Genomic DNA, 26,986 nt, shown 5'->3' on the forward strand with positions numbered 1-26,986 from the left:
AATAATGCTCGATCTAATAACTTCTACTGTATTGCTTGCAGGCACGTTTCCGGGATCACACTACTAGGAGTACCGTCGGAGCTTTACGGCCACGGAACACAATATTGGCTGTGTATAATATCAGCATTCTCGGTAAGCAAAATTTAATCAAGCTAAAAATTGTGTACACCTGTCTAGACCAGATTGATGGCACAGTCTACGGTTATCGTGTCTGTGATGTCAAGCGGATGGTGGAGGCTGGGCGGATATATCATGATAATGCTCTGATTAGTATCTAGTACTATCTGCGCTCCAGACGTTTGTTGGATTTAGTTACCATTATTAACCTTGATTTTTCACAGCTTTGCTGTTCATCGTGTGCAATTTTATCTAGTAGCGCAAACTTAATTGTGTTTACCAAATCTCGGTAATTTTTGTCGAGATCAGGCGACTTCCTGGCAAACACATTTAGCCGAGATCTCACCAAAGTGGCGTTTGATTGCTGAGTCTCGAAAGACGTGCTACTGAATATCAGCAAACAAACGTGATGTTTGCTGAGATTTCAGTAAAATTTATTACCAAACACTCGGCTGTGCAAATCTCGGTAAAGAAATGCCGAGCTGGTGAAATCAAAACTAAGTGTGTAGTAGAAGAGTTGCCAAAATAGAGTTCTCGCTGAACTAGAGATAGAGTAACGTTTATATTTCGGCACACTGTCCTATTTGTAGAATATTGTGAAAGTAACACGAAAATTATTACACTACTTAGCGTCTTCCATTTTTGTTTTCAGAGAAATGTTTCAGTTAATAAATTGAAAATATACTCACGCATTTTCACACTAGAGTTGAATCGACCTAAAATAAATAGGCATTTTGAACAAACCAGTAACGCGGGTAGATCACGTTTTCGTGGCGCGTTACTGGTATAAGATCCACCTCCGAAGCCTAGTCCTGAGAACTTCAAACTAGAGAAACAGTATTAATCAGTAATCAAAGGAACTCATTTTAGTCCTTGTTGCTTTTTATGCCTTATGTTAACTGACATAACTCCAAATGCGTGTCAACAAGCTGACATGGCTGCAGCTCAACAATGCGATGATCAATCATTATTATTCAGCCACCATTCAAAAGGTACGGAAAAACTCGGAAAAGTTCCGAGAAAAATGCGTGTCTTTGACTTGACTGGCTCTCGGCAATTTGGTTACCAAATTTTCAGATTGAGCCACTTCTTGAAAGCTTTGACTATCTACTTTCAAACGGAACAGACATGTAACTGATTTGACTTACGGCCAGTCGGAACGGGATCGGGTCAATTCCTGAAAGTAGACCTAAAGATCTACAGTTTTTATCTAAATTGCATACAATCATGAGCATAGAGGAAATATGCTATCACCATGTCGATTCTGCTTCCGAGTGGCCAGAAAATGGACCTCTGGTTATCCGGAATCACCGGGAAAATGGTCAATTCCTGGAATTAGACCTAGAGATTCGCGTAAAGTGGACATTTGGCAGCACCTGATTGCAAGAAATTATTGCCAATCGGTTTTCTCTGTTCTGGATACCGCTAAAGCAACCGATGAAGTTATTGTGTTTGGTGACTTCAATCTCCCGGGGATTTCATGGGAAAAAAATTCGCAGCGGCTTTCCCTATCCTGATATGGATCACTTTGTCATCCATTCCAACGCATCGCTCCTTCTGGATAATTACAGCTCAGTCACTCTTTCTCAAATCAATCGTGTTATTAACCAGATCGTTACCATCCGCGCCGCTACTGGTGACGTTAAGTGCTAAGCTGCTGTATAATTTTAATATTTCACCTGCCACCGTTTCCTACGATTTTCGCAACGCCAACCATGGTAGTATCGCCGAGTTACTTTCCAGTTTAGATTAGGAGGACTTATTGAATACCGTTGACATTGATTCCGCCGTTTAAACTATAGACGAGTGCACGGGTGAACTTTTGTTCATCTACTGAAAAAAAATGACACAACAGCGGGGCCCTGTTTACTAAAAATGAACACATAAATAATGCTCGCGTAACATTTGAAAAGGTCCTATCAACTTTTGTGAACAACTTCCTAGGTCCTTTTCACGAGAACCGAAGTACTCCCACGCAAACCAAGAGCACTATTGGGAAGGGAAGAATTTACCATACCCGATGGTGTTGTTAGTTTGCGTGGGCGTATTCGGTTCGCACGAAAAGGGCTTAACAAGTGTTGTGTACAGGGGCCTCCCTTAGCTCATTCGTTAAAGGCGCAGCTACAAAGCAAGACCATGCTGGAGGTGGCTGGGTTCGATTCCCGGTCCGGTCTAGGAATTTTTCGGTTTGGAAAATTTCTCGACTTCCTTGGGTGTAAAGTATGATTGTACTTGCCACACAATTATACTAATTCATAAATGGTACAGGCATCGAAAGCTCTAAAAAATTAATAACTGTGGAAGTGCATCTAGAACACTAAGTTGATAAGCTAAATGGCCATACACAATTAGCTTGAAATGAGAGGAAGAAGAAGAAGGAGTGGTGAGTAATGACTTAACATAGGTAGGGGAGAAAATTTTGAAAAAAAAACAGTTCATACACTTAATTGCATCCAGATGTCGCTTACCTTGACAATAAAACTTTTGAAAATTGTAACAGCACTGCAGTCGCGCTTCTGCTCATTACCGCTTCGGACGGCGTGGCGCTTGGTCCTGTTCAATCTAAGGGGCTGTTCATTAACTACGAGGGGGGGAGATGGGGCAAGAATCCCAAAAAATTGTCTACGTAGTTAATGAACAGTCCCTAATACGAAACGCAGAAAAGTTATTTGGACCCCCCCCCCCCCACTCCCCTATAACGACAACCTAAAAAACATGGATTTTAACGATCACTTTTTTTCCGGGAAATAATTGTTAAGCAAACTACAATGTAGTAAAAAACAAAGTTTAATTCCGTTAAACAACATTTTGATGTTATTATGAGGGTGATTTACCACCAACTGACTGTAAAAGCAGTAGTAAAATTTACTTTTATTTTCTGTTTTTTGTTTCAACATTTGGTTTAACATTTCAATTAATTAGCCTTTGGCTCTTCATCTTTGTTCTAGTTAATTGGTAATTCTAATGTGATGATTGCGTTTAGCGCTAATTTACAGAATACCCTTTTTGGGATTGTTTGGTTTGAATTAAAAAAATTGATAACCTACCTACTTGAGCACAGGAACCTGCCTAACTACTTAGACTAGGTTGCCAAATCACGAATGATCTGGTGGTTTGATCGCAGACAGGCGACTCTGAACCTTTCCAGCGTGGAAGTCTTTCGCTCCTCTAGTGTTTGAAGACCGGCCAGGTGGTGATTCTCAGAATTACGAGTTCGCGGTGGACTGTTAAGGATCATTCTGAGGATCTTGTTTTGGATCCTCTGAAGCTTTAGGTGGTGGCACTTAGCACAACTCTCCCAGATTGGCATACCATACTCAATAGCCGGCAGAATGATCTGCGTGTGGACAGCAAGCTTGTTTTTGAGGGACAGGGTGGACTTCCTGTTTGTCAGAGGGTAGAGCGACCTGACCAAGATGTTACACTTGGTGGATGTCTTGTCCACATGGGATCGGAATAGCAATTTTCTATAGAGGGTGAGACCAAGGTAGACTAATTCACTCGACCATTCAATGGGACTGCTATCTAGATGGATCTTGACGTTAACAGGTGGAACAAGCCAAGGTGAATTCGAGTGTGGAAACAGAATGGTTTGTGTTTTAGTTGCATTGATACAAATCTTCCAGCTCTCGAAATAGTCGGACAAAACATCCAGGCCTGATTGTAGTTTACTCGCCAGAGCACGGATCACTCGACCCTTATAGATGATGGAGGTGTCGTCTGCGAACATTGACAGGATTCCACCACCGACAGGGGAGGAACGTCTGACGTGAAGATGTTGAATAGGATAGGCCCAAGCAGGCTACCCTGAGGGACTCCTGCATCAACGTTGAACGTATCAGAGGGAACATTGTTCAAGTAGACCTGGAGTGATCTGCCCGACAAGTAGTTTTTGATGATCTTCACGAGGTAGATCGGAAAGTTGTATCGATGCAGCTTGTACACTAGACCATCATGCCAGACATTGTCGAACGCCTTCTCGACGTTCAACAATGTCATGGCAGATGTATTGGAAACGGACTTGTTCCGCTTGATGATGTTAGCAACCCGTGCGAGTTGGTGGTGGCCTTTCCTAAACTCGAATTGCTCTTTGAGAAAGATATTATTGTCATTTGAAAACACCAGCAGACGGCTGAGTATCAACTTTTCGAATAGCTTCGAGATGGAGGACAAGAGGCTGATGGGGCGATAGCTTTTGGCACTGGTAGGATATTTGCCCGGCTTGTGTATTGGAATCACTTTGGCTAACTTCCAGCATGCAGGGAAATGGACAAGCTCCAAACATTTGTTGAAGATAATGGTAGAATGGTTGAAAAAGTCAATACCCAAGTTTTTCAACTCGAGGTTGACTACACCATCCATACCCGCAGCCTTCATGTTTTTAGTGCTTATAATAGCTGCTACTGACTGTAAAATTTAGTTTATTTTTTTTTTTTTAGTTTAAATTTTAGTTTATTTTTTTACTAAGTGATTTAATTGCTTTCTTCATCTTTAGGTATGGGCAAAATTCAAAATTTGTTTTACAGAATTAGTCCTAGACTTAGTACACGGTCGACCACCTTGGTGGGATTGGTTTGTTTTGTTTTTAGAATTTGAAGAGAAACTACTTAATACTACTATTTACAGCTTAAAACTAACCTACTCTACTATATACACTTAACCTACTATGTACAAATTGCTTATTAAAGCATGTTCAGAAAGATTGCATTTTTGAATAAATTTAGTTGTCATATCATCAATTTTGGAATCTACTTTGGGAATTTCTGCCTCTTGATGGAGGTCTGCTATTCTTGTGTCGAATGGACGATCTAGGATCATCCTCAACACTCTATTCTGTGCAACCTGGATTTTGTTCCTGTGGGTCTGAGCGCACGATTCCCACACCGGGGCGGCATAGAAGATCGCGGGGGCTATGATCTGTTTGTAAACAGCCAGTTTGTTTTGCCTTGAGAGGCGGGATCTGCGGCAAATGAGCGGATACAAACACCTAACCAAGGCGGAGCACTTAACTAGGGTTTTCTCTATGTGCGAGCGGAACAGGAGCTTCTCATCGAACAACATCCCGAGATAAGTAACATCAGTGGACCACTCGACCCTTGTACCATCCATTATTACGGTACAGGAGGGAGACGGTTTAAGTTTTAATGATTGTCTGTGAAGGAACATGATCGCTTGGGTTTTCGAGGCGTTGATTTTGATTTTCCACGTGGTGGCATAATCAGTAAAGGTGTCAAGGCATCGTTGGAGCTTGTTCGTAGTTTCACGAGGCATCCTACCCTTGACGGCTATCGCGGTGTCATCTGCAAACAGAAAGAACACGCAACCGTCTCCTAGAGGAGGGATGTCCGACGTGTAGATGCTGTAAAGCAGTGGTCCCAGCAGACTCCCTTGCGGAACACCTGCTGGGATCGGAAATTGTCCCGAAAGGGAACTATTCAACGACACCCTGAACGACCTTTGCTGGAGATAGTTACGGGTGATTTTTACAAGGTATGGTGGAAAGTTGGAGTTACAAAGCTTGTATATAAGTCCGTCGTGCCAGACATTGTCAAACGCCTTTTCGACGTCTAACAAGGCCATGGCTGTGGACTTGGATACAGCTTTGTTACTCCGGATGTTATTCATCACCCGCACTAGCTGATGATTGGTGGAATGCCCCTTACGGAACCCGAACTGTTCCGGAAGAAGAATGTCATGTTCCTCCACAAACTTGTTTAGTCGGCTGAGGATCAACTTTTCGAACAGCTTGCTCAGCGCTGAGAGCAGGCTAATCGGTCTGTAGCTTGACGGTAGTGAAGGGTCTTTCCCAGGTTTGCGGATCGGGATGATTTTTGCCACCTTCCAGATGCTTGGAAAGTAGTGCAGCTCCAAGCATCTGTTGAGGATGGCAGCCAGCAGCGAGTGCACCCTCGCGCTGAGATTTTTCAACTCTAGGTTGAATATTCCGTCAAACCCGGGAGCCTTCATGTTCTTACTGTGTTTCAGCGCTGAGCAAATTTGTTCCTCTGTAATCCGTTCTTCTGGAGGGACGGCACAAGGGGAGGCATCTAACATCTGGACGCACTGCGCAACCTGGTTCTCGAGTGGACTTGGGATTTTGGAGCCAAGCAAATGCGACTGGGCAATGTGCTCCCCAATCGCATTGGCTTTCTCTTCGTTGGTGATAAGCCGTTCGTCATTGACTCTAAGTGGTGGAATGGGCTTGGGGTGAGACTTCAGCACCTTGGCAACCTTCCAGAATGGTCTGGAACGGTCGTCCAGGTTCTGAACGAGCCGCCCGAAACTCTCGTTCCGGATTGAGACCATTCTGGAAGCGATCTGCCGATTCAGATCGACCATTTCGTATTTACGCTGCAGATCCCCAGTCCGCTGAAACTGGCGTCTACGAACATTTCTGAGCCGAATCAAGAGTTTGGTGTGGGAATCAATTGCTTGAAACTTACCCCTCACAGGAACTCGTCGAACGCACTCTTCGTCAGCCACGGATATGGCTTGATGGAGACCCTCCAGGGCCCGGTCGATGTCCTCCATTGTGTCGAGCGGTGGGTTGTCGTCGATGTGGCGGTCGACCACGCGTCGAAACTGGACCCAGTTGACTCGATGGTAGTCCTTCCGCTGGCACGGTGCAGGGGCCACGTTGTAGCCCAGCTCGGTCAGCACCGGTTGGTGGTCCGAACTCAGGTCGTTGACGGCAACCGGCTTGGCTAATCTGGTGTTTGCCATGAACAGGTCCAGCGTCGATGGGTTGCCCGTCGGTGATGTGAAGGTTGGTTCGTCCGGAAACCAGACGGAATAGAGACCATGCTGGGAATGGTCGAATAGCAGGCGGCCGTTCTGGTTCTGCTGGTAGTTCCGCCAGGCCTCGTGCCGGGCGTTCAGGTCCCCTCCGATTACAAAGCGGGCATTGGTGTGGGTTATGATGGCAAGGTCGTTCTTGAACTGCTGTGCTGTACCATTGCTAACGGTACATTGCCGGGGGCAGTAGACGGCGATGAACCGGACGTTTCCGGTCGATGTTTCCACCTCAACGCCGACGGCCTCGATGATGGAAGTGCGGTAGTGGGGTAGGGTGCAGTACTTGATGCCTTTCTTGATGATGACCGCGACACCGCCCCCCCCCCCCTGGAGCTGGTGCGATCAAGCCGGACAATGCTGTAGTCGGGCAGCCAGAAGCTGTCACCGGTCTTGAGGTGGGTCTCGGTGAGAAGGCCCACGTCGATGTCGTGCTTGCGGAGGAAGTCTGCAAGCTCAATGTTTTTCGCCCCTACGGAGCGAGCGTTCCAGTTGGCGATCTTTATGGGTTCACGGTCCATAATTAGCGACAAAGGAGATGATAGCTTGGAGCTGTTGTGTTCTTGTTGCGCAGGTGCGCTTGATGATGATGGCCTGGGCCAACAGTGTGACGATCTCATCCGTTGACAGCGGAGAATCGTCTGTAGCTTCACCGGTTGTACCGGCCAATCCCGGAGCAGGGGGATCCGTCGATGGCCCGGAGGCTTGACCGGGTACTGCAGCGGCAGCCAACTGTTGGTTGAGCGGGAGCGGCGGCAACACTGGAATTGGCCGTGGTTGGACCGGTGATAACGGAGGAAAGTTCTGCGCGTTGTTTTCCGGGACCTTCTTGCGACCGGGCTGGTTGTTGGACGAGGCCTTCTTCCGGATCTCGGCGTATTCGGCCCGCTTCGGACAGGCCTTACTCGTGGCCTTGTGGGCAGCACCGCAGTTGGCGCATGTGGGAGCGGCTTCCTCGATGCTGTCGCAGTCGTCGATCTTGTGGTTTTTGCCGCATTTGATGCAGCGGCTGGCCATGCGGCAGTTCCTGGTGCCGTGCCCGAACAATAGGCAGTTCGAGCACTGAGTGACGCCACGGTGGGTTGGCTTATACCGCTCCCACTTCACTACGATGTGGAACAGTGTGCGTGTCGTATGGAGATCCTTCACGGTTGTGGAGTTCTTCTGCAGATGGACCAAGTAGAGCTGGTCACGATACTTGATGGCCTTGCTGCGGGTCATCTTGTGGATTTCGACCGGCTTGAGGCCGTTCGCCTTAATCTCGTCCATTAAGGTGGTGGTGTCCATGTCGTGGAGCCCGCGCAGCACCACTTTCAGCGGCTTGGTGGCCTCGACGTCGTGGGAGAAGTACTCCAGCTTCATCCTGTCCAAGAGGGCCTGGACTGCGTTGTAGTGATTTTCGGCCGAGACCATCAGTTTGTAGCCTTCCGTGCACCGTTGAATGGTGCAGCGAAGGCCCTGCTTAATGTAGAAATCCAGCTGCTCCCATAGCCCGGGAGGGAAGCCCTTCACATAGAAGGGTGGCAACTTAACTTTTTTAGGCACCGTCTCAGGGTCCGACTGCGGCTGGGCTCCGTTCTGCAGGGCGGAGAACGGATTGTTGCTCAGCAGCTTTTTTGCTGCCGATGCGGTGGCGCTGATGTCTTCAGGTCTGGGTCGTTTAGTTCCGGGAGGCCCCGGCTGCGGGTCCGCAACGCCTGTCGGGACGGGCAATGGGGTTTTCTTCTGCTTCTTCTGAGCTGGCTCGGTGGTCGCGCCGTCTCCTGGGAGAGTCTGTTTTCCCGGTAAGCCGGCACTCGCGTTACCGCGCGATTTCTTACCCATGGCTGGGTCAGCGAGAGCGTCACTATACAACGCGGAGCTAATTCGACTTGCGAACGAACGAACGAAACTAGAGAGAATTCAAATCGACTGAACTGCTCAACAGTCTGGCAGCGAATGTGATGCTGACTGTAAAACATATCTGGTACCTCTATATATGTAATTAGATAAACATCCGAAGTCCATTCTTTTTTACATATTCTGCACAAAAGATAATTTCTGCCCCACCCCATTCATAAAAAAAAACGGTGGGAAATCCTGTCTGGGGCGGGGCTTAGAAACTATTTGTTTGTGCAGAATATGTAAAGAAGGAGGGGCTTTGGATGTTACCCCAAATGCATATACCGTGTATCATAGAGAAAGAAGCTCTATTTACAGTTTCCAATTGGGTTCTTTAAGGGTATTGAGGTAAAGGCATATTCGTAATCTACATTAAACATGAACCCGAAATCCGAAATTTGATCAAAATTGGAGCACTGGAACTATTTTATATAAGTGCGATTACATTAGCCAATATCACCATCTTAGCGCCCCTCGATGGGACTTTGTATGGGAGCGAGCTGTCAATTTGTTAGTTTAGTGTCAAACAGTGGATTTAATATTTTGCTTTAAACTTTGATTTAAAAATCGAGATGAAAGTCTACGGTTTCGAAAAAAATATCGTTGTGCTCAAAAAACGAAGCTCTTTCAGATGATGTATAAAAATCGACACACTTTTTTAAAATTAAAGAACCCAATTAGTGCAATTACTCAGGAATGCCTGTGTGATCATGAGCCCGCGTTTCAATAAAATCCTATTTTGAGAACATTGTTCATTTTCTAGTATTATTAGAAACTAGAAAGTTAGACTTTTTCACCAAACACACATTTGTCATGTCCATTTGTAATATTCATAGAAAAAAACACGGCATACATTTAGACGCTAAATGACATGAATAGGTCCAACCAAAATCGATTACCCTACACCGGGGCAAGTAGAAACACGTGGGGAAGTTGAAACGGTAGATGTAGCTCTTAGCGGAAGGCAATCAGTTCCTATTGTAGTCGATGTCGATGTCAAATTTAGTGTAAATTGATCACTGCAAAATAACTCAACCCAAGGTAGTTATGTAGGGGAAATTCTGTCAATTCTTAACCATTACATTAAATTTAAATTCATTATCTCATGCCTACGATGAACCGTCGTATGATTATGCTAACATGAATTGTCGCGAGTTTGAACCATAACCGAAACATTGAAATACTTGAAAAATTTAAGATAAAGTATAATAATCAAAAATGCATGACGTACTTAAATTTTGCGTAGTTCTATTTCATACGGCGGTCGTGTCTAGGACACAACCCTTTAATTTTTTATGTAATCGGAACTTGCCATATTGAATTTCAAAATGGCGTAAGACATGGGTTTTCAGTCCTAATAAGTTACCCCGATTCCAAAAAAACCCATATTGTGGGGTATTTGACAGTATTTTCCAGTGTTTCTGTAACCGGATGTGACCATCTTGGATTTCTAAATGGCGTCAGACATGGATTCTCGGTTCTCACAAGTCAGCCCGATTCCAAAAATATCCATATTGTTGGGTATTTAACGGTATTTTTCTATTTTACTGTAACCGAAAGCCACCATCTTGAATTTCAAAATGGCGTCTGACATCGATTTCCGGTCCCTACACGTCACTCCGATTCCAAAATACCCATATTGTGGGGTGGTATTTGACCGAATTTCCATGTTTTTCTGTATCTGGAAGCCGCCATCTTGAATTTCAAAATGGCGGCACACATCGATTTTCGGTCCCTACACGTCACTCCGATTCCAAAAATACCCATATTGTGGAGTATTTGACAGAATTTCCAAGTTTGTATGTAACCGGAAGCCGCCATCTTGGTTATCAAAATGGCGTCAGACATCGATATCCGGTCCCTACACGTAACTCCGATTCCAAAAATACCCATATTGTGGGGTATTTGACAATATTTAAAAAAAAACTCTTTTTACGAAGTAAATCCCAAATAACGAGTTTTCTTTTTACGAAGTAAATCCCAAATAACGAGGGTTTTTTTTACGAACTAATTCGATTTACGAACCCCCGTTTTGGTTCGTAAATGGAGGTTCCAGTGTATAAACATTTCGACCCACTATTTCTGCAAAATTTATAAGAATACTAGTGCCACCTAGCGAGAGGATTTCAAACTAAATTGTTCACAATTCAAGAAGCCAAGACCTCCTGAACAACATTGCAGACAACAGCAACTTTGTATGTAGTAGGGATCTCGAGATGTCAACCCTGCATTTACACGAAGTTTATGGGAATACTAGCTGCCTTGTGAGAGAACTCCGAGCTGAGCTGTCCTGAATTCAAAAGGTCTTAGTATCCTGAACAACAATGCAGAAAACAGCAACTTTGTATATGTCAAAGATCTCGATATTTCGACCAAGCATTTACATGAAACCCTTACGAAAATAAGTGCCACCTAGTGAGAGAATTCCGATCTAAACTTTCCACAATTCATAAGGTCTTAGTCTCATGAACAACAATGCAGAAAACAGCAAGTTTGCAAATAGCAAGGATCTTGAGATGTCGACCCTGCATTTACACGAAATTTATAAGAGTACTAGTGATGCCTAGTAATAGAATTCCGAACTAAACTTTCCTGATCTATTGTGACTGTGATTATTGACAGCACGGGCATGTTCGAGAAAATCCCGAAGAACGACAAACAAACACACAACAATATAACATATTTCTTCAAGGAGTTCATCGAGCGGTTGCAAACGCAACACAGCTCGTTCAAGAATTCCGAACTGATCTGTTCTCAATTCAAAAGGTCATAGCAGAAAACAACAATTTTGCATATATCAACGATCTCGAGATGATGACTCTGAATGTACATGACATTTTTAAGGATACTAGTGCCACCTAGAAAGAGAATTCCGAACTCTCCACGATTCATAAGGCTTAGGCCTCCTGAACAATATTGCAGAAAACAACAACTTTGTTTAATCTAATATAATCTAATCTAATCTAACACCAACACAGCCAGTTCATGAAAGCATCCGAGAAAATGATAGATATACTTCCATAACTTTTTTTTCTATTTGGTATATGTTGCACATCATAGATGCGCAAAATATATCAAAACGGCCAGGCCTACTGTGCAGCATTTGAGGGGCAAGATGATTTAGAAACATCAGGCCTGTTTAAATCCAAGATCTAAACACGATGCTTCAGAATCCAATAAATGGATGAAACGTGGACATCTTGTACCGTATGTTCCGTTGTATTGTTATTTATAAATCATTTGTCGTTGGGAGCATCTAGTCTAAAAAGGTTAAGTGATGCTCCATTTTCTTCCAGCGGTTGGGACCTGAGCACTAACTCTTGTCCTAGCCCTATATGGCATATGGTTATAGCGCCATTACACGCTTTCTGAAAAGAGAAGAAGGGAAAGGAAGGAGAGGAAAAGGACTTGGGAAAAGGAAATGCGAAAATCCTTTCCTTATTAGTATTGGAATCGTCATTTTTTATAAAAAACCATATAAATCATTTTACCTTGGTCAGAGGTATTATTACAGCATTTGAATAAGATTGTCTTATCATTTGTAATTCAAAAATTAATGTTATAATGATCAACATAATTTTGGATAATCCAATATAAATCGGCAACACTGTCCTGCAACCGATGATCTTTCTAATCCGAAAACTAAAAGTCACGATAAAGCATGTAGACCTTCATTAAGTTCCACTTTTACGCGACGTTCAATGATTCGTTTTGCTCTTTACGCATTGTTCAGGCTATCATAACAAGCTATGACAAATGTGACGACTGTTTAGGCCCTGGTTAAACAAGTTATTAAAATGAAATCACGTTCCCGAAAGCAGTCAACAATGTATCCCAAGCTGGATCAAGCGTGCGCCCTATTTTTCTAAACATTCTGACGCGTTCCGCCCAATATCTATCAATTACGATTTTCTACAATAGTAGCCTGGGATAAATCCTAATGTCTTTACCAACCCCCTCCCCCCCTCCCCTCCACAAGGCTCAACTATGTTCTTGCACTCACAAAATAGATCACGCCCGATTGAGGTTATACCGGCAGGAAACAAACGGGTTGTTTTTAACTGGAACGAGCTCACCAAATACAATCACCATGGCAGCAACAACAACTACATACTCGAGTCTTGTCACTATTAACAAGGCATTAAAAACAACAAGGTCTAAAGTGTGTTTCCCTGCTCAGTGAAAACTCTTGTTCCCCTCCTGTTCAGAACTAGAGTTCGGTAAAAATCTTGTTCCAGTAACACAACACGAAAAGGTGATCTACCAGCGTTACTGGATTGAAAAGATTAAATGAACAAAAAGGAACGAACTTACCAAGTTTAGCCAATCGAACCTAAAGACAGCTTGAGATGTGTTGATGGTGTTCACATTGTACACAGATACATCAACACACTACAAACACTATTTGCTTCGTTTCCTCTTCCGTGGGTAAAAGACTTCTCTTCTTGCTGCTTGATCCGGATCTATTCGCCGTTCAAGGGAGCTCCACTGCGCCGACGGGAAGCTGGAAATATCCTCGTGCTCCTCCAGCGTTAGTCTGATTCCGGCTGCAGTTTTTTTCACCCGGTGGAGCTACTGCTGCGAGTGCTTCTTTCTTGCTACCGGCTGACCAGCGGAACGCGTTTTGCACCCTTCGCTCGCGTTCAGTCCAAATTCGGAATTTCATTATTTCAATACTCGATAAACCGCGCATCCGACCCGTTGCCACTGCAAGTCCGTAGTTGAAAATCACTCGAGTCAAAATGTAGAAAAAATTCAAATTGAACAAAATTGGAAAAAATGACGGGAGGACACAAAAAAGCGTCCGTTCACGAGCACAGCACACTTCGATCTCCGCAGAAAACAACAACTTTGTTTAAAGGCTGAATCATGAGATATTGCATGTTCACAAATTTCACATGAACACTGAGCCACCATGTGAGAGAATTTGAAACAAAAAACTACACAGTAATGTTGATCTTCTTGACCGCGCTATCACGAGAAATTTATTCTATAAAAGTTGATTAAACGAAGGTTTCTGTAAACACTGTGGTGAGTTAATTCCGAACTAAATTGTTTACCATTTTTAAGAGATTGGTCCATTGCATAATATTGGTGAAGACATGCTTAGCTTTTGAGCACTAGTTTCTCGACAGTGATTGAAAATGTTACTGATCTATAAATAGATCACTCGACGAGTGAGTTAATAAATCATAAATTAGGCAAATAAAGAACCAAAAGTTATGAATTTTTCTGACTTTCCAAAATTTATAGGGGGCCTACAAAATACTGCAGGGGGCCTGGCCTTCAATAATCTACACCAGTCACTGCACTTATCAAAGAAGACTGGCAACTTTGCCAAAACCCAAGCGCAAAGCCCAGAAGCGCTGCGCTCGAGCGATGGTGGAAGCAACTTATTGAAAAATAAGCAAATACACAATCCTTTCTCCTGAGGTTGTAATCATTGCCATCAAATTCGTTCGAAGCATTTGCCAGATGACGTGATTGTGCCTGTCTCATAGTGGTCGTATGAGGAAATGGAAAAGTTGCCAGTCCTCTGGATATGTTGTCTTCGACTGTACGCAATTGTTATTGTGGGATTAAAATATCGTAAAACTTAAATTTTATTAAGATCAGCAAATCACTGCCTTTAGCTCAGAAAATTGTAATCCGAAATAGAAGTTACTCCCTCCCATCAATAGAAATAATTTTCATAAAGCTCCAGTAACTAACTTTACTACACTTCCGATCCAGGTCACGCTCCTAATGGAAAAAATCTACCTCCCGGTGTTCTACGACCTGCAAGTGACATCGGTATTCACATACCTGGAAACACGATTCGATCGTACTGTCCGCACGGCTGCAAGCTTCGTCTATGCTATAGCTTGCATGATCTACATTCCGATAGTGGTTTACGTCCCGGCTCTGGCCTTCAGCCAAGTCACCGGAATAAATCTCCACTTGATCACACCGGTGATATGCATCATCTGTATCTTCTACACAACCGTGGGTGGATTGCGTGCAGTCGTTTGGACCGACACCCTGCAGTTTATTCTGATGATTGGAGCAACGTTGGCCATCATATTCCTGGGTATTGCCAGTGTGGGAGGATTTTTCGAGGTCTGGGAAGCGGCCGAGCGAGGTGGACGACTGGTGTTCTTCAAGTATATGCAACTTTCTTTTGAATCAAACACACAACATTTACTGACAAATTGTATTTTTCAGCATGAATCCTGACCCATTTGTGCGGACATCATTCTGGACCGTTACTTTTGGTCTGTCAACCATGTGGATTGCCAATTTGGGCGTGAGCCAAGGTTGCGTCCAACGGTTTCTGGCAGTCCCGGATCTAAAGGTGGCCAAAAACTCGCTGATCATCTTTACCGGTGGATTGATTTTCATCAAAAGTTGTTCATGCTTCACGGGACTACTGATGTACGCAAAGTACGAATCGTGTGATCCGTACACCATAAGAAAGATCAGTAAACTGGATCAAATTCTCCCGTACTACGTCATGGATGTGGGAGGGAAAATCCCTGGACTTCCGGGACTCTTCGTTTCGGGAATCTTCTCAGCTGCACTGTCAACAATGTCCTCCAGTTTGAACACCCTAGCGGGAACGATTTACGAAGATTTCATCAGACATCGCTATCCAAATTCTAGTGAAAAAACCGCTAGTAACGTGATGAAGATTCTAGTTGTGATACTGGGAGTCATCGTCATCGCGCTGGTGTTCGTAGCGGAGAAAATGGGTCAAGTGATGCACATGGCCATCTCACTATCGGGAGTCACTTCTGGAACCCTGCTGGGAATGTTCTCCTCCGGAATGCTTACATCAACTATAAATACTAAGGGAGTCATTGCAGGCTCTGTAGTGTCCATGATCTCCATCAGTACGATCCTGATCGGTGCTCAGTTGAATCCAAAGCCACCATACATGCCATTCCGAACCGACGGATGTGATGATAGTCTACTTCAGAATGTAACAATCGTTCCTCCAGCACCAAGCACGATTCAAGATGATGTCCCCCATGTCTTCAAGTTGAGCTTTATGTATTATTCACTTTTCGGAGTTATCATTTACTTTGTGGTGGCTTACGTTGTCAGTATTATGACGGGCGGAGGGGAGATTACCGATCAGCGATTGCTAGCTCCTTTCCTGCGGGATAAGAAGCAGTACGAGAAGGAACAAGCTCGGAGAAAGCACAACATCCAGTATGCGGAAATTGATCTGGCAATGAAGGAACTGCAGAAGGCTTCCGATGGGAAACAGTGAACTGTATGGCGGATGTTTTAAGGTCAATTCTGTGCTTGTCTATTTGTAACAAAATGAATTATGAAACCTAATGGGCGACCCCGGCGTAGTGGTTAGAATCCATACCTCTCACGCCAAAATCACGAGTTCAAATCTCATCCCAGACAAGTCACGAATGACCCAAGAGCGTTAAAGTGACGACTATAATAACAAATAAAAAAAAATCAGCAAGTCGAATAATAGGGGAAATGTATGTAATGTCGGCCTAAGTGACCCTAATTTGAGTGCATACATAAATTCAGCAATCGACTAAATTTTCAATAGCAACCAAAAATATCCATTAGTACCGTCCCATTGACATTGACGCGTTCATCTAGATACAATTGATAAATAGCAAATTTTTAACGATGGGCCCAATCTTAGATCCATAGGCCAACATTGGAGCCATGTCCCCTATGACTGATCAACAGTGAAATATAATATAGAATTAAAGTGGATAATGTTCCAACACCTACTCTAACAATGATTAATTTAGTAAAGCTCAGCAGTCTAAATATAAACTCTACGGAGTCGATGAACAATGTTTTTTTTCTGGGTGGCGATTTAACGTCTGCTTCTCCTGAGTTCACATTATGTTTTTTTATTTCGTCAGAGCCAGCCACTTTACCTTCATACCTTTTCCGATCCTTCTCTTACACAGAATCTGGAAGCGTTAGCTGTTAGCTTGGCTGTGTAACTTGTACCTATAGCACAGAAAACCAAACATAACTCTCACAGTCACATTCTTCGCAAATAAGGGTTGGGAATGTGTTCGCAAATCTCTTAGTGGCTCCTCCGAAGCGATAATCAAGCCACCATATTTCGAATTTATCAGTGATGACAGTCCTTTTTAAGGTAATTTTAGTAGATGTCAGCAACATACCACATACTAATCTTAGGAATACAGTAAAAAAGTTATTGAAAATTACATCCAAACAACTACACATTCCACTTGCTGTGTAATATTACGCTAAACGCTTGAATTTGAGAACAAAATTTGTTAATAATTTCGATGAGTGTAATAACCAATCACCTATTCAATACATCATCATAAATAACATTGATTGAAAAATATTATATTTGATTGCTGTGTTCACTTTGAAGTGACTAGCGGTGGTAGAAAGGGCACTGGAGTAATGCATACCCCACAATCTGGGTAATTTTGGAATCGGAATGACGTGTAGGGACCGGAATTTGATGTATGACGTCATTTTGAAATCCTTGAAAAAGCTTGGAAATTCTGTCAAATACCCCGCAATATAGAAATCGAATATCAAAATGGTGTCAGACATAAATATCCGGTTCTAGAGCGTCACCCCGATTCCAAAGATGCCCATATCATGGGTTATTTTACAGTATTTTTCTATTTTGCTATAACTGGAAACCGCCATCTTAAATTTTAAAAAGGCATCAGGTATTGGTTTTCAGTGCTCATACGTCCCCCCGATTTAAAATATATCCATATTGTGGAGTATTTGATAGAATTTCCAAGCATTGATGTAACCCGATGCCGTCATCTTAGATTCCAAAATGGTGTCAGACATAGGCTACTGATTCTTACACGTCACCCTGATTCCAAAACTATCCATATTGTGGGTTATTAAACAGTATTTTTCTGTTTTTCTCTAACCTGAAACCGCTATATGGGATTTCAAAATGGCGCTTGGTATGGATTTCCGGTTCTAACACGTCTCCCTGATTTCAAAGATAAGATGTGGGTTATTTAAGAGTATGTTTCTGTTTTTCTGTATCCGGAAGCCGCCATCTTGAATTTAAAAATGGCGTCAGACATCGATTTCCTGTTCCTATATGTCACTCCGGTTCCAAAAAATCCAATATTTTGGGTATTTAACAATATTTTCAAAAACTTCTTTTTAAGAAGAAAATCCCAAATAACGAGTTTTTTTTTATGACGGAGGTAAATCCAAAATAATGAGTTTTTTACGCACTTATTCGATTTACGAACCACCGGTTTGGTTCGTACATGGAGGTTCCAGTGTAATAATATTTGTCGCTTGGAAACTTGAACACAAATGGATGGGCTTCGTTTGCTTGCTCTTGTTTGTTCTCTTCTTCCTCCGGCAACGCAACGTCCATTGTCACCACCTCTTCGAACGGCACCTCCATCGCTTCCTCTATTGGTTCCTCTTGCTGGTGCTTTTGAACGATGCACTCAGAGCCGTACTCAGGATTATTTTGTTCTTTAATTTTTACGATGCCCATGTCAAACGATGTTCAGACAGAAATCAGTAAAAAAAATTAGTTTTATAAAATCATTTTTCAGCCCCTCATGAAATGCTGGTCAAGAAAGGAATGGGTAGGAATATGTTGACGTAATACCAACAATCAATACGAAACTAACGATTTTAAATTGGCTCACTACTTGACTAGCCTATTGGTCCCAAGCAAACGATTAACGTACCCCATTCTAGTCGAAATTCTAGTACTACACAATGTTTGTTTTGATTCGCTATGAAAGTTTGACAGATAAAATGAGGGGTTAGTGGATTTTTTCTATTTTTCGAGGGGTGAATCGATTAGCTTGGGACCGAAGAGAGTACCAGAGCTGAGCCAAAAAGTTGAGCACGTTTCTTCGGGACCTTCTAGTCTTAGAGTTACCTCTATAGTAATACCAACAATCAATACGAAACTAACGATTTTAAATTGGCTCACCACTTTAGTAGCCTATTGGTCCCAAGCAAACGATTAACGTACCCTATTCTAGCTGAAATTCTATTACTACACTATGTTTGTTTTGATTCGCTATGAAAGTTTGACAGATAACATCAGGGGTGTGTGGATTCATGCAGAACATGCAGGGGTGAGTGAAATAGCTTGGGACTGCTTGGGACCGTTGTTCTGGTACTGAGTGAGCCAAAAATAATAATGATTTTCTTCGGGACCCAGTAGTCTTAGAGTTACCTCTATGGTAATACCCACTTTAAAGAAAGCCGAGAACACCTCTGCACTTCCACGATGTTGGATAAAAGGGTTGGAATTACAGCAGGATTAGTTATGGTGAACGATATGCTGAATTGATGTCCTAACGATTAATAGCGCAAAGGAGCTTGGGTTTGAACCCATGGACTTCTGCTCAGTAAACAAAATCGGATATTAATAGGCCACCGAGCTCCTTGTATTACAAATATCACAGAGCAATCACGATAAAATGTCCGTTTAACTTGTTGTTATTAGGTTTTACGGTTTAGCGACTTTGCAGTCAATTTAATTGTTTATAGGAAAGTTTGAACATACTGAGAGGTAAGCACATATCATCGGTGAGAGACATGTGTGTGAGAAAATTTGCGAAAAAATCTAAGGGCACCGGTGGGATTCGAACCCACAATTCCCATTCAGTACACGGGTGCATTGCCAATTATACAACGGTGGACCTATGGTCTACGGATGTATTTGGCTAATGACATTTGAGTTTCGAATCCGTTCCCCACCCTAGTCTTTTTGCGCAAGCGTTCTCTGATACACAACAATCGTCTATTATCGACGATATGTGCTTGTACCGCAACCACTCAGTATCAGTCGATGTGAACAAACACAGCTCATTTTTTGTTATTCATCTTACATGCTGAAATATGTCCAGTACAGTATGACTCTAACATTTTGAGCTGCCGGCCTCACCTCCGACCACCGGGCCGTAGAATCCCACCGGTGCCCTTAGATTTTTTCGCAAATTTTCTCACACACATGTCTCTCACCGATGATATGTGCTTACCTCTCAGTATGTTCAAACTTTCCTATAAAGTTGTTATTAGGTTTCGATACCGATAGGCGACCTCACCGACAACAACTTCTCTTGGGAAGGTTTTGATATGGATTTCCGATCAACGCGTCTTTTCTAAATCTCATATAGGGTTTTTGATCTAATTTCCGTCCTACTAAGCAAAGCCCGCGCTTTACCTCTCTTTTTTGAACGGGTTTGATAAAAAAATAAAAATTTCTGTCAAAGATGACTTTTAAATTTATTCACCTTTCCATACGTACCGTTGGATTTGATAAAGAGCCACACATTGACGAGATATTGTTCAAAATCTAATACTGCTTCTTGATTCTAAATTCGTCCTACGAGATTCAATTCCGTCCAAACGCATTGAATCGCCACGATTTTATACGTCCTATGGATAAACTTAGAAGAAGGGGATTCCATAGGAGCGCTTCTTTTGTTTTGAGAACAATGAGCGTAAATATTCATACAATGCGCTCTAATAGGATTTATGTTGTAGCTAATGAACTAACGCATCGGAACAAACCTATTATTGATTTTTGCACGGGGAAATCATTAATATTATTGATCTTTTCTGATCGATAGAAAGAAAATGGACGATTACGACATAGTAGCGCACTACCCTATTACTTCTTTTACGTACCCGTCTCTTCAATATCAGTACGCTTTATATAATATTATTATATAAAGTTGATTTAAGGTATAGCTCTATGATGTGAAGGAGTTCGGGATTTAACCCATGATTTTCTACTCAGTAGGCGAAATCGGTCGCCACAAGGTCACTGAGTAAACTGGATTTGAAGAAAGACTGGTTGAAACTGTCGAAAGTTGGCTCCACCATTGCCCAAAATCTAATGAGCCTTGTCAAGGCAAAGGTGTGGGCATTTGTATAAAGGGAAAAGGATGAATAAAGTAATTATGTTTAAACATAACCATAGTGCTATACCTTATTTCTTGAAAGTTTGCAGAACTATAATTTTTTTATAATGCGTTTATTTTTTCCAGGCTCATTTTCTATAGCTTTGCGGAGCCGATATTCATTGATTAGATTACAAAATTACTTAAAACTAACGTTAGTAAAGCAGGAGCCGATTACTCGCGGCTATCTCGAGGTTAGGGGTAACAAATTGTAACAAATGGATGGCATGGTAGGGATTGTGAACACAAGGTTTGGAGAGCAATGTGCTCTTGATCTCAAACTAAGTGATACTCTGATGAAAAAGACAAACATGGGGGTACACCGATGGGCAGCTAACAACTTGGGAGAACACAAGATGGCACTAACTACTAAATCCTCAGATCTAACCGTTTTAAAAACACATAAATTAAATTGCAATAGTCGAGATCTCGGCTCGCCAAGACATCTCTAACGGGTATCGCGGGTTGTTCTCCTCAGGCCCTGAGGGATGTGGATAATTCAGATCTGGCAACACGGTGTAAGGTACATGACCAAACAACATGCTCGATATCGTGATAACCACTGCCACACGCACATAAATTGCTGTCTGAGAGCCCAATTCGATAGAAGTGCGAGTCTAACGAGCAGTGATTGGACATAAGCCTTGATATAACGTGTATAAAGTCGCGGCTCATGTCCAACCCTTTGAACCATGGTTTGTTCGAGAATAGAATGTAACCATCTTCCCAATTCACCATCATTCCATTTTTGTTGCCAACTGATGAGGACTTGCTGACGAGCAATGGAGAAAAATTCGTTGAAGGCGATTTGTCGCTCAAAAATATCGCCTTCCATAGCCAACGAGGCCGCTTTTTCATTACCCGGAATTGAGCAATGAGATGGGACCCAAGGTACGGTGATACTATAGGAGCAGCTAGATAAAGCACTCAGTTTAGATCGTATTTCAGGCAGGAAATACGAGGAGTGTTTCATCGGCCTCATTGAACGAATAGCCTCCAATGAGCTAAGACTATCCGTAAAAATGAAATAATGGTCAGAAGGTAGTGAGGCAATTCGCTCTACTGCGTAAAATATAGCTGCGAGTTCCGCAACGTACACGGAGCATGGTTTCTACAGTTTATATGAGGCGCTATGAAATTGATTAAATACACCAAATCCAGTGGAAGCATTAATGGTTGACCCATCGGTGAAAAATCTTTTATCGTTACTTATATGGTGGTACTTGATTGCAAAAATTGAGGGAACAACCATCGACCGATGGTGATTTGGTATTCCATGGATTTCTTGCATCATGGTCAGATCAAAATTTAAAGAATAACTATAGAAGGCTTGAAAGCAATCACGATTGGGGATTAATGAAGAAGGACCAACCTCCAGCGTCATGTACTCGTAATAGAGACTCATGAATCTTGTTTGAGGATTTCTGTCGAGTGGCTTCTTAAAGTGTTCTAATACGAAAGGATTCATTACTTCACAACAGATCGAGCTCGGCGAAACGATTTGTCAGTGAGAGAACACCCGCGAGTACTTCAAAGCTCATCGTATGCGTCGAGTGCATACAGTCAAGCGCGATTCGGAGGCAACGGTATTGAACCCGTTGCAGCTTCAGGATATGTGTGTTTTGCCGCGGATTGAAAGCAGAAACTACCGTACTCTAGAACCGAAAGGATGGTTGTTCGGTACAATCTGATCAGAGCTTCCGGGTAGGCTCCCCAACAAGTTCCGGTAATTTTACGAAGAAAATTAATCCTTTGCTGGCATTTTTGTTTCAGATACGCAATATGTTTTCCCCATGTGTATTTTGAATCGAACCAGACACCTAAATACTTGAAATATATACTTTGAGTGATTGTTCTACCCTTTAGTTGAAGCAGTAACTGTGCAGGATGATGCTCCCTAGAAAAAACAACCAACTTAGTTTTCTCCGGAGAGAATTCGATACCCAGCTTCATAGCCAAAGTAGACAAATTGTCTAAGGTACCTTACAATGGTCCTTGCAGGTCCGGTGCACTTGGTCCTATAACGGACACAATGTCGTCATTTGCAAGTTGCCTTAGCTACCAATTTTCATGTCTACCAATTTTCATGTCTGCTCATATATTTCTCAGACAACAAGTTGCTCAAATAGTTGTTCATAATTGGTGAAAGCCCACTATCATGGACACATAATTATTGCGAGACAAAAAAAGATCAAACACTTTACTAAAAATTGATGTTCTACGATTTATTTAATTTTGAAGTACAGTGTATATAATACTGACTATTTCAAGGTGAACTTGATAATTTTTAGACATCAAAGCGAGAAAATAGTGAATGAAACGTTTCCAAGATGACTTTCATGAGGCATTCAAAATGAAAAAAAAAAAATAGTTTTAATATTTTTTTTTGTTCTTCAGTAACACCCTAAATCAATTCCCAAAAATTGCACTTAAACAAGTTAAGAGTAGATCAAATGTAGCTTGAATTTAGCATAGTTACAACTTTGCTGAACATTGCATTTATTTATTTTTGATAGAAGAAAGTTGGTGTTTAATTTAAACTAATTTGAGGACCACTGTTATGTTTAAAACCACCAAGAGAAGTGACTTTAAAAGTCCAAAACCTTAAGCGAAGACACCGAACATTTATATATTGAAATTAAAGTACTAGCACAATTTATTTAAATTAAGGTAACCCTTTGATACCACCTTTTAACTCTAACTTTTTTATTTAAAATTGAATGAAAGTCATTTTAAAGCTAATTTATAATAAATTTCTGTATCTCTGTTTATGAATTAGATACTCTCATTCATATTTATAAAAATATTAATGCCTAATAGATTTTTTTATTTGTTTAAAAACAATTTATCTCTAATTTATTCATTTCATAAGCCTCAAGTGCCCTTCAAATGCTTCCTTAACAATATGTGTGTATTTTCTCAAGCTGAATGATTAACATTAACATGTCAATTTACACCTGTGTTCAATATAATAGCAGCGCATGCCAATTTCCATACAAAATGGTCAACTTTGACGAGTTGTAACTTTGTTTTCTTAAGATCAATTGAGCTGAAACGGTCACCAAAGAACTACAAATATGTTCAATTTTACAATAACAAAATACCAAATTTTTGGAAGCACCTGCCGGAAAGTGAGACACAAGTGAGGTAATTTTTTTTTAAATAATAATAGTACTAATAATTCGCCTTTCAGCTAGATTTTGAGATTTTAAATTTACATTTCTCAAAATTCTAACAATCCCCACCCAATTAACAAATGTACATAATAGTTAAAAATGTTTAAAATATTTGTAGTACATAAAAATTCAAATCAACAACTGCTATTATTTTGAACAATTTTAACTGGCGTCTCACTTTCCAACAGGTGCTTCCAAAAATTTGATGTTTTGTAATAGTAAAATTGAACATATTTGTAGTTCTGTGGCGACATTAGATCCAGATCTGACGCGTTGCGGCAAAGTGATAGCTGAATCTATTTAGTTAAAGATGCTAATTTCAAATAACAGACTAAAGTGGCAATTTTTATACGATAGATGAGGAGATGAAAGTACCCAAGTAGCAATTTTGGTTTTATGAGGGTTATGTAGACCATGATTTAGGCTTGTAGAATGCTATAAAACCTCTACAAAGCTTGCAATGTTACTTGGGTATAGAACTGATAGTTCCGTTTATAGTACGGCAGTGTGGAAATTGCATATAGAGAGTAGAAAGCGAGCTAGGACAACTTTAGAAAGGTACAAATCGGTTTTATCATCTCTCTTTATCAAACTCCCCCTTTGGAGAGGGATGATGCAAGTTGCTGCAAGTTGCTGCACTAGACTGATGCAAATTTTGACAATGCTCAAATGGTTCCAAATCGGTCCCAAAATTTGAACTCATTTGATAAGAAACTGACTTCGCACAAACCATTTGAAGTTTATATGGAAATTATATAAGAAAACCAAATGTTTTGTTCATATCTATCTAACAATTTACCATATCGCTTTGTTTAAAAAAATGATAACTGAGCTCGTAGAAAATTTTCTCAGCTATAACTTTGTCCTGGACCACTTTTCAATATAATGTAAGCATCAAAAGTTATCAATAATTCAAGCCACTAATGTCTTACGATTATGCTCAATCAACTGTTCAGCAGACAACATTGGTGTTTTTGGCGCTTGGAATAGAGCACAAAAATCATGGCTACTATGTCACACTGCAAGATACAGTGTTGCTCACAAAACAGCTGCTTGATCATACCATAAGATTATCAATCTATTAAACAATTAATAACTATTTTATTTGACGTTTGGCTCAACAACTATATTCTGCTAAGGTGAAGCTAAGAAAATTTTCCATTAGTATAGCTTTTGAATTTTTGAACAGTGCCATATGCAAAAAGGTAAGAAGACAATGAACAAAAAGTTTGAGTAAGACATTTTTTAGTTTAAAGAGAAATAAAGAAGATTATCCTCTCAAAGAGGTAACCATGTATTTCCCCTTCAGCATTCTGCTACTGGTTATCACTTCTTTGTTATGCACAAACTGTTTACGCTGACTTCTGATCATTACTACAGAGCATGGCACACGTACACGCACCCCATTAAATGATTTCCCCTTCTCATATCAAAACATATAGATTGCACTGAAGCGTGCCGTTTCAAGACGTCTCCGGTTTGTGATGCAGGGCAGGTTTAATCCTTTCTCGGGTGCGATGGATGGGTTGATTTTGGTTTACGGTTTATTCATTCCATCAAGATTGGAAAATCTACTGTGCGATAAGGTTCCACGCTGTTTCGTTGTACGGTTTAAGAGCAATGTAAATAAGACGCTTCCACTAGTATTTCAAAATGATCTTCTTTGTTTATAAGATTAATTGCTATTAGTTTTTAAAAACTTTTGCACTAGACTATGGAATTTTCAATTTTAGTAGTCCAACGAAGTGGTACGGCACTACTGATTAATTCCATAGAAAATAGAAAGAGTTGAGTATGGTAATTATGATCCTCATCGAAAAAAATTAGACCCACATTTTAGTGTCGGACGTGTTAAGAAGGTCCGAAAAATCAGCATACATATTTCCTTATTTTTATTTTTATTTTTAAACCATAACTTTTGAACAATTGGTCTGACCTTTGGATTAAATTGAATATTTTTTAAAGGTGGATTCGAACTTTAATCGTGATTTTACATTGAAAACCATTGATTGTATTCAAAGTATTTTTCGTCATTCATACGTGAAGTTTAAGATTTTCAGAGTTGGTTGGAAATGCTACACTTATATCAACATGAAGCTTTAGTACGATAATTTATTAGCTAGTGAAAGTTCTGAAGAGAGTAGGTTGATAGTTTCGCTAGAGTACGGCAGTGTGAAAATCTGAATAAAAGTTGAAATTGGGCGAAGGGTCATTAATTTCCCTACACGGGAAAAAAAATCCGATCTACAAAATGAGAAAAATGACTCATGATTCCATGAACACAGCGAATTTTCATGTTATGAAAATACGCCATGAATAATATTCATGGTATCATGAGCAACTTTTGCGTAACGCAGCAAACATTCCCAAAATCATGAATCATCCGAGTCGAAGTCATGAGCTAAATTCATGGGTTTAACTTTTAACCAAAAAATGTAAAAGAATAAAATGAAACCACAGACTTTTTTCGAACCAAGAACCTTGAGATCATTTAACCCATACTTTGCCCACTAGACTATCAGTACTTGTACACAAGGCGTATAATAGAAACCTATGTAGTGCTATTTATGAACACGGTTTGCCAAGTACGTGTAACGCTTGTAGCTGTATTGATTCCACTACATTATGAAATCATGAATTTACATGACGAAATCATGAATCATTGTTACGATTTCATGGGATGGCAAGTTTTTTTCATTTCATGATTTTTAATTCATAAAAGTTTAATCGGATTTGTTTCCGTGTAGGTAATAAATTATCCCACTAAAGCTTCATGTTGATATTAGTATATATGTTATGTTTTTTTTATCCAGCATTGTTTGTTTTTCCGTTCCTGAGCTACAATTTTTTTTTAACTGTGCTCAGTCGTGTGTAACACTATGCGGAGCCAAAAATCAGTTATGTTTGAATTTACATTTTAAACAGCAGTAGTTCTAGGTTAGTATTGGGTACCAATTACTCGTGACGGGCTCGAGGCTTATGGGTAACAATTTCGATTAGAAGGTGCTAGGTAGGAAACTGGTTTCTGAAGCCTCCTTCAGATACTACTCTCGGACGGCAAGTAGCACAAAAACAGGAGGATAATAAGAC

General features: G+C 41.2%; 1 protein-coding gene across 1 annotated transcript in view; it reads left to right on the plus strand.

The window, feature by feature from the left end:
• Nucleotides 1-16,422, plus strand: part of LOC135702872 (sodium-coupled monocarboxylate transporter 1-like) — a 30,959-nt gene extending 14,537 nt beyond the window's left edge. The window contains exons 3-5 of the mRNA XM_065223917.1: nucleotides 42-132; nucleotides 14,524-14,933; nucleotides 14,995-16,422. Coding sequence (XP_065079989.1) covers nucleotides 42-132; nucleotides 14,524-14,933; nucleotides 14,995-16,045 — 1,552 coding nt within the window. The 3' untranslated portion in view covers nucleotides 16,046-16,422. The remainder of the gene's footprint in view (nucleotides 1-41; nucleotides 133-14,523; nucleotides 14,934-14,994) is intronic.
• The last annotated feature ends 10,564 nt before the right edge of the window (nucleotides 16,423-26,986 follow it).

Source organism: Ochlerotatus camptorhynchus, unplaced genomic scaffold (genome assembly GCF_037179485.1).
Source record: "Ochlerotatus camptorhynchus isolate MF236.1 unplaced genomic scaffold, CSIRO-AGI_Acam_v1.1 ptg000202l, whole genome shotgun sequence".
NCBI lineage: Eukaryota > Metazoa > Arthropoda > Insecta > Diptera > Culicidae > Ochlerotatus > Ochlerotatus camptorhynchus.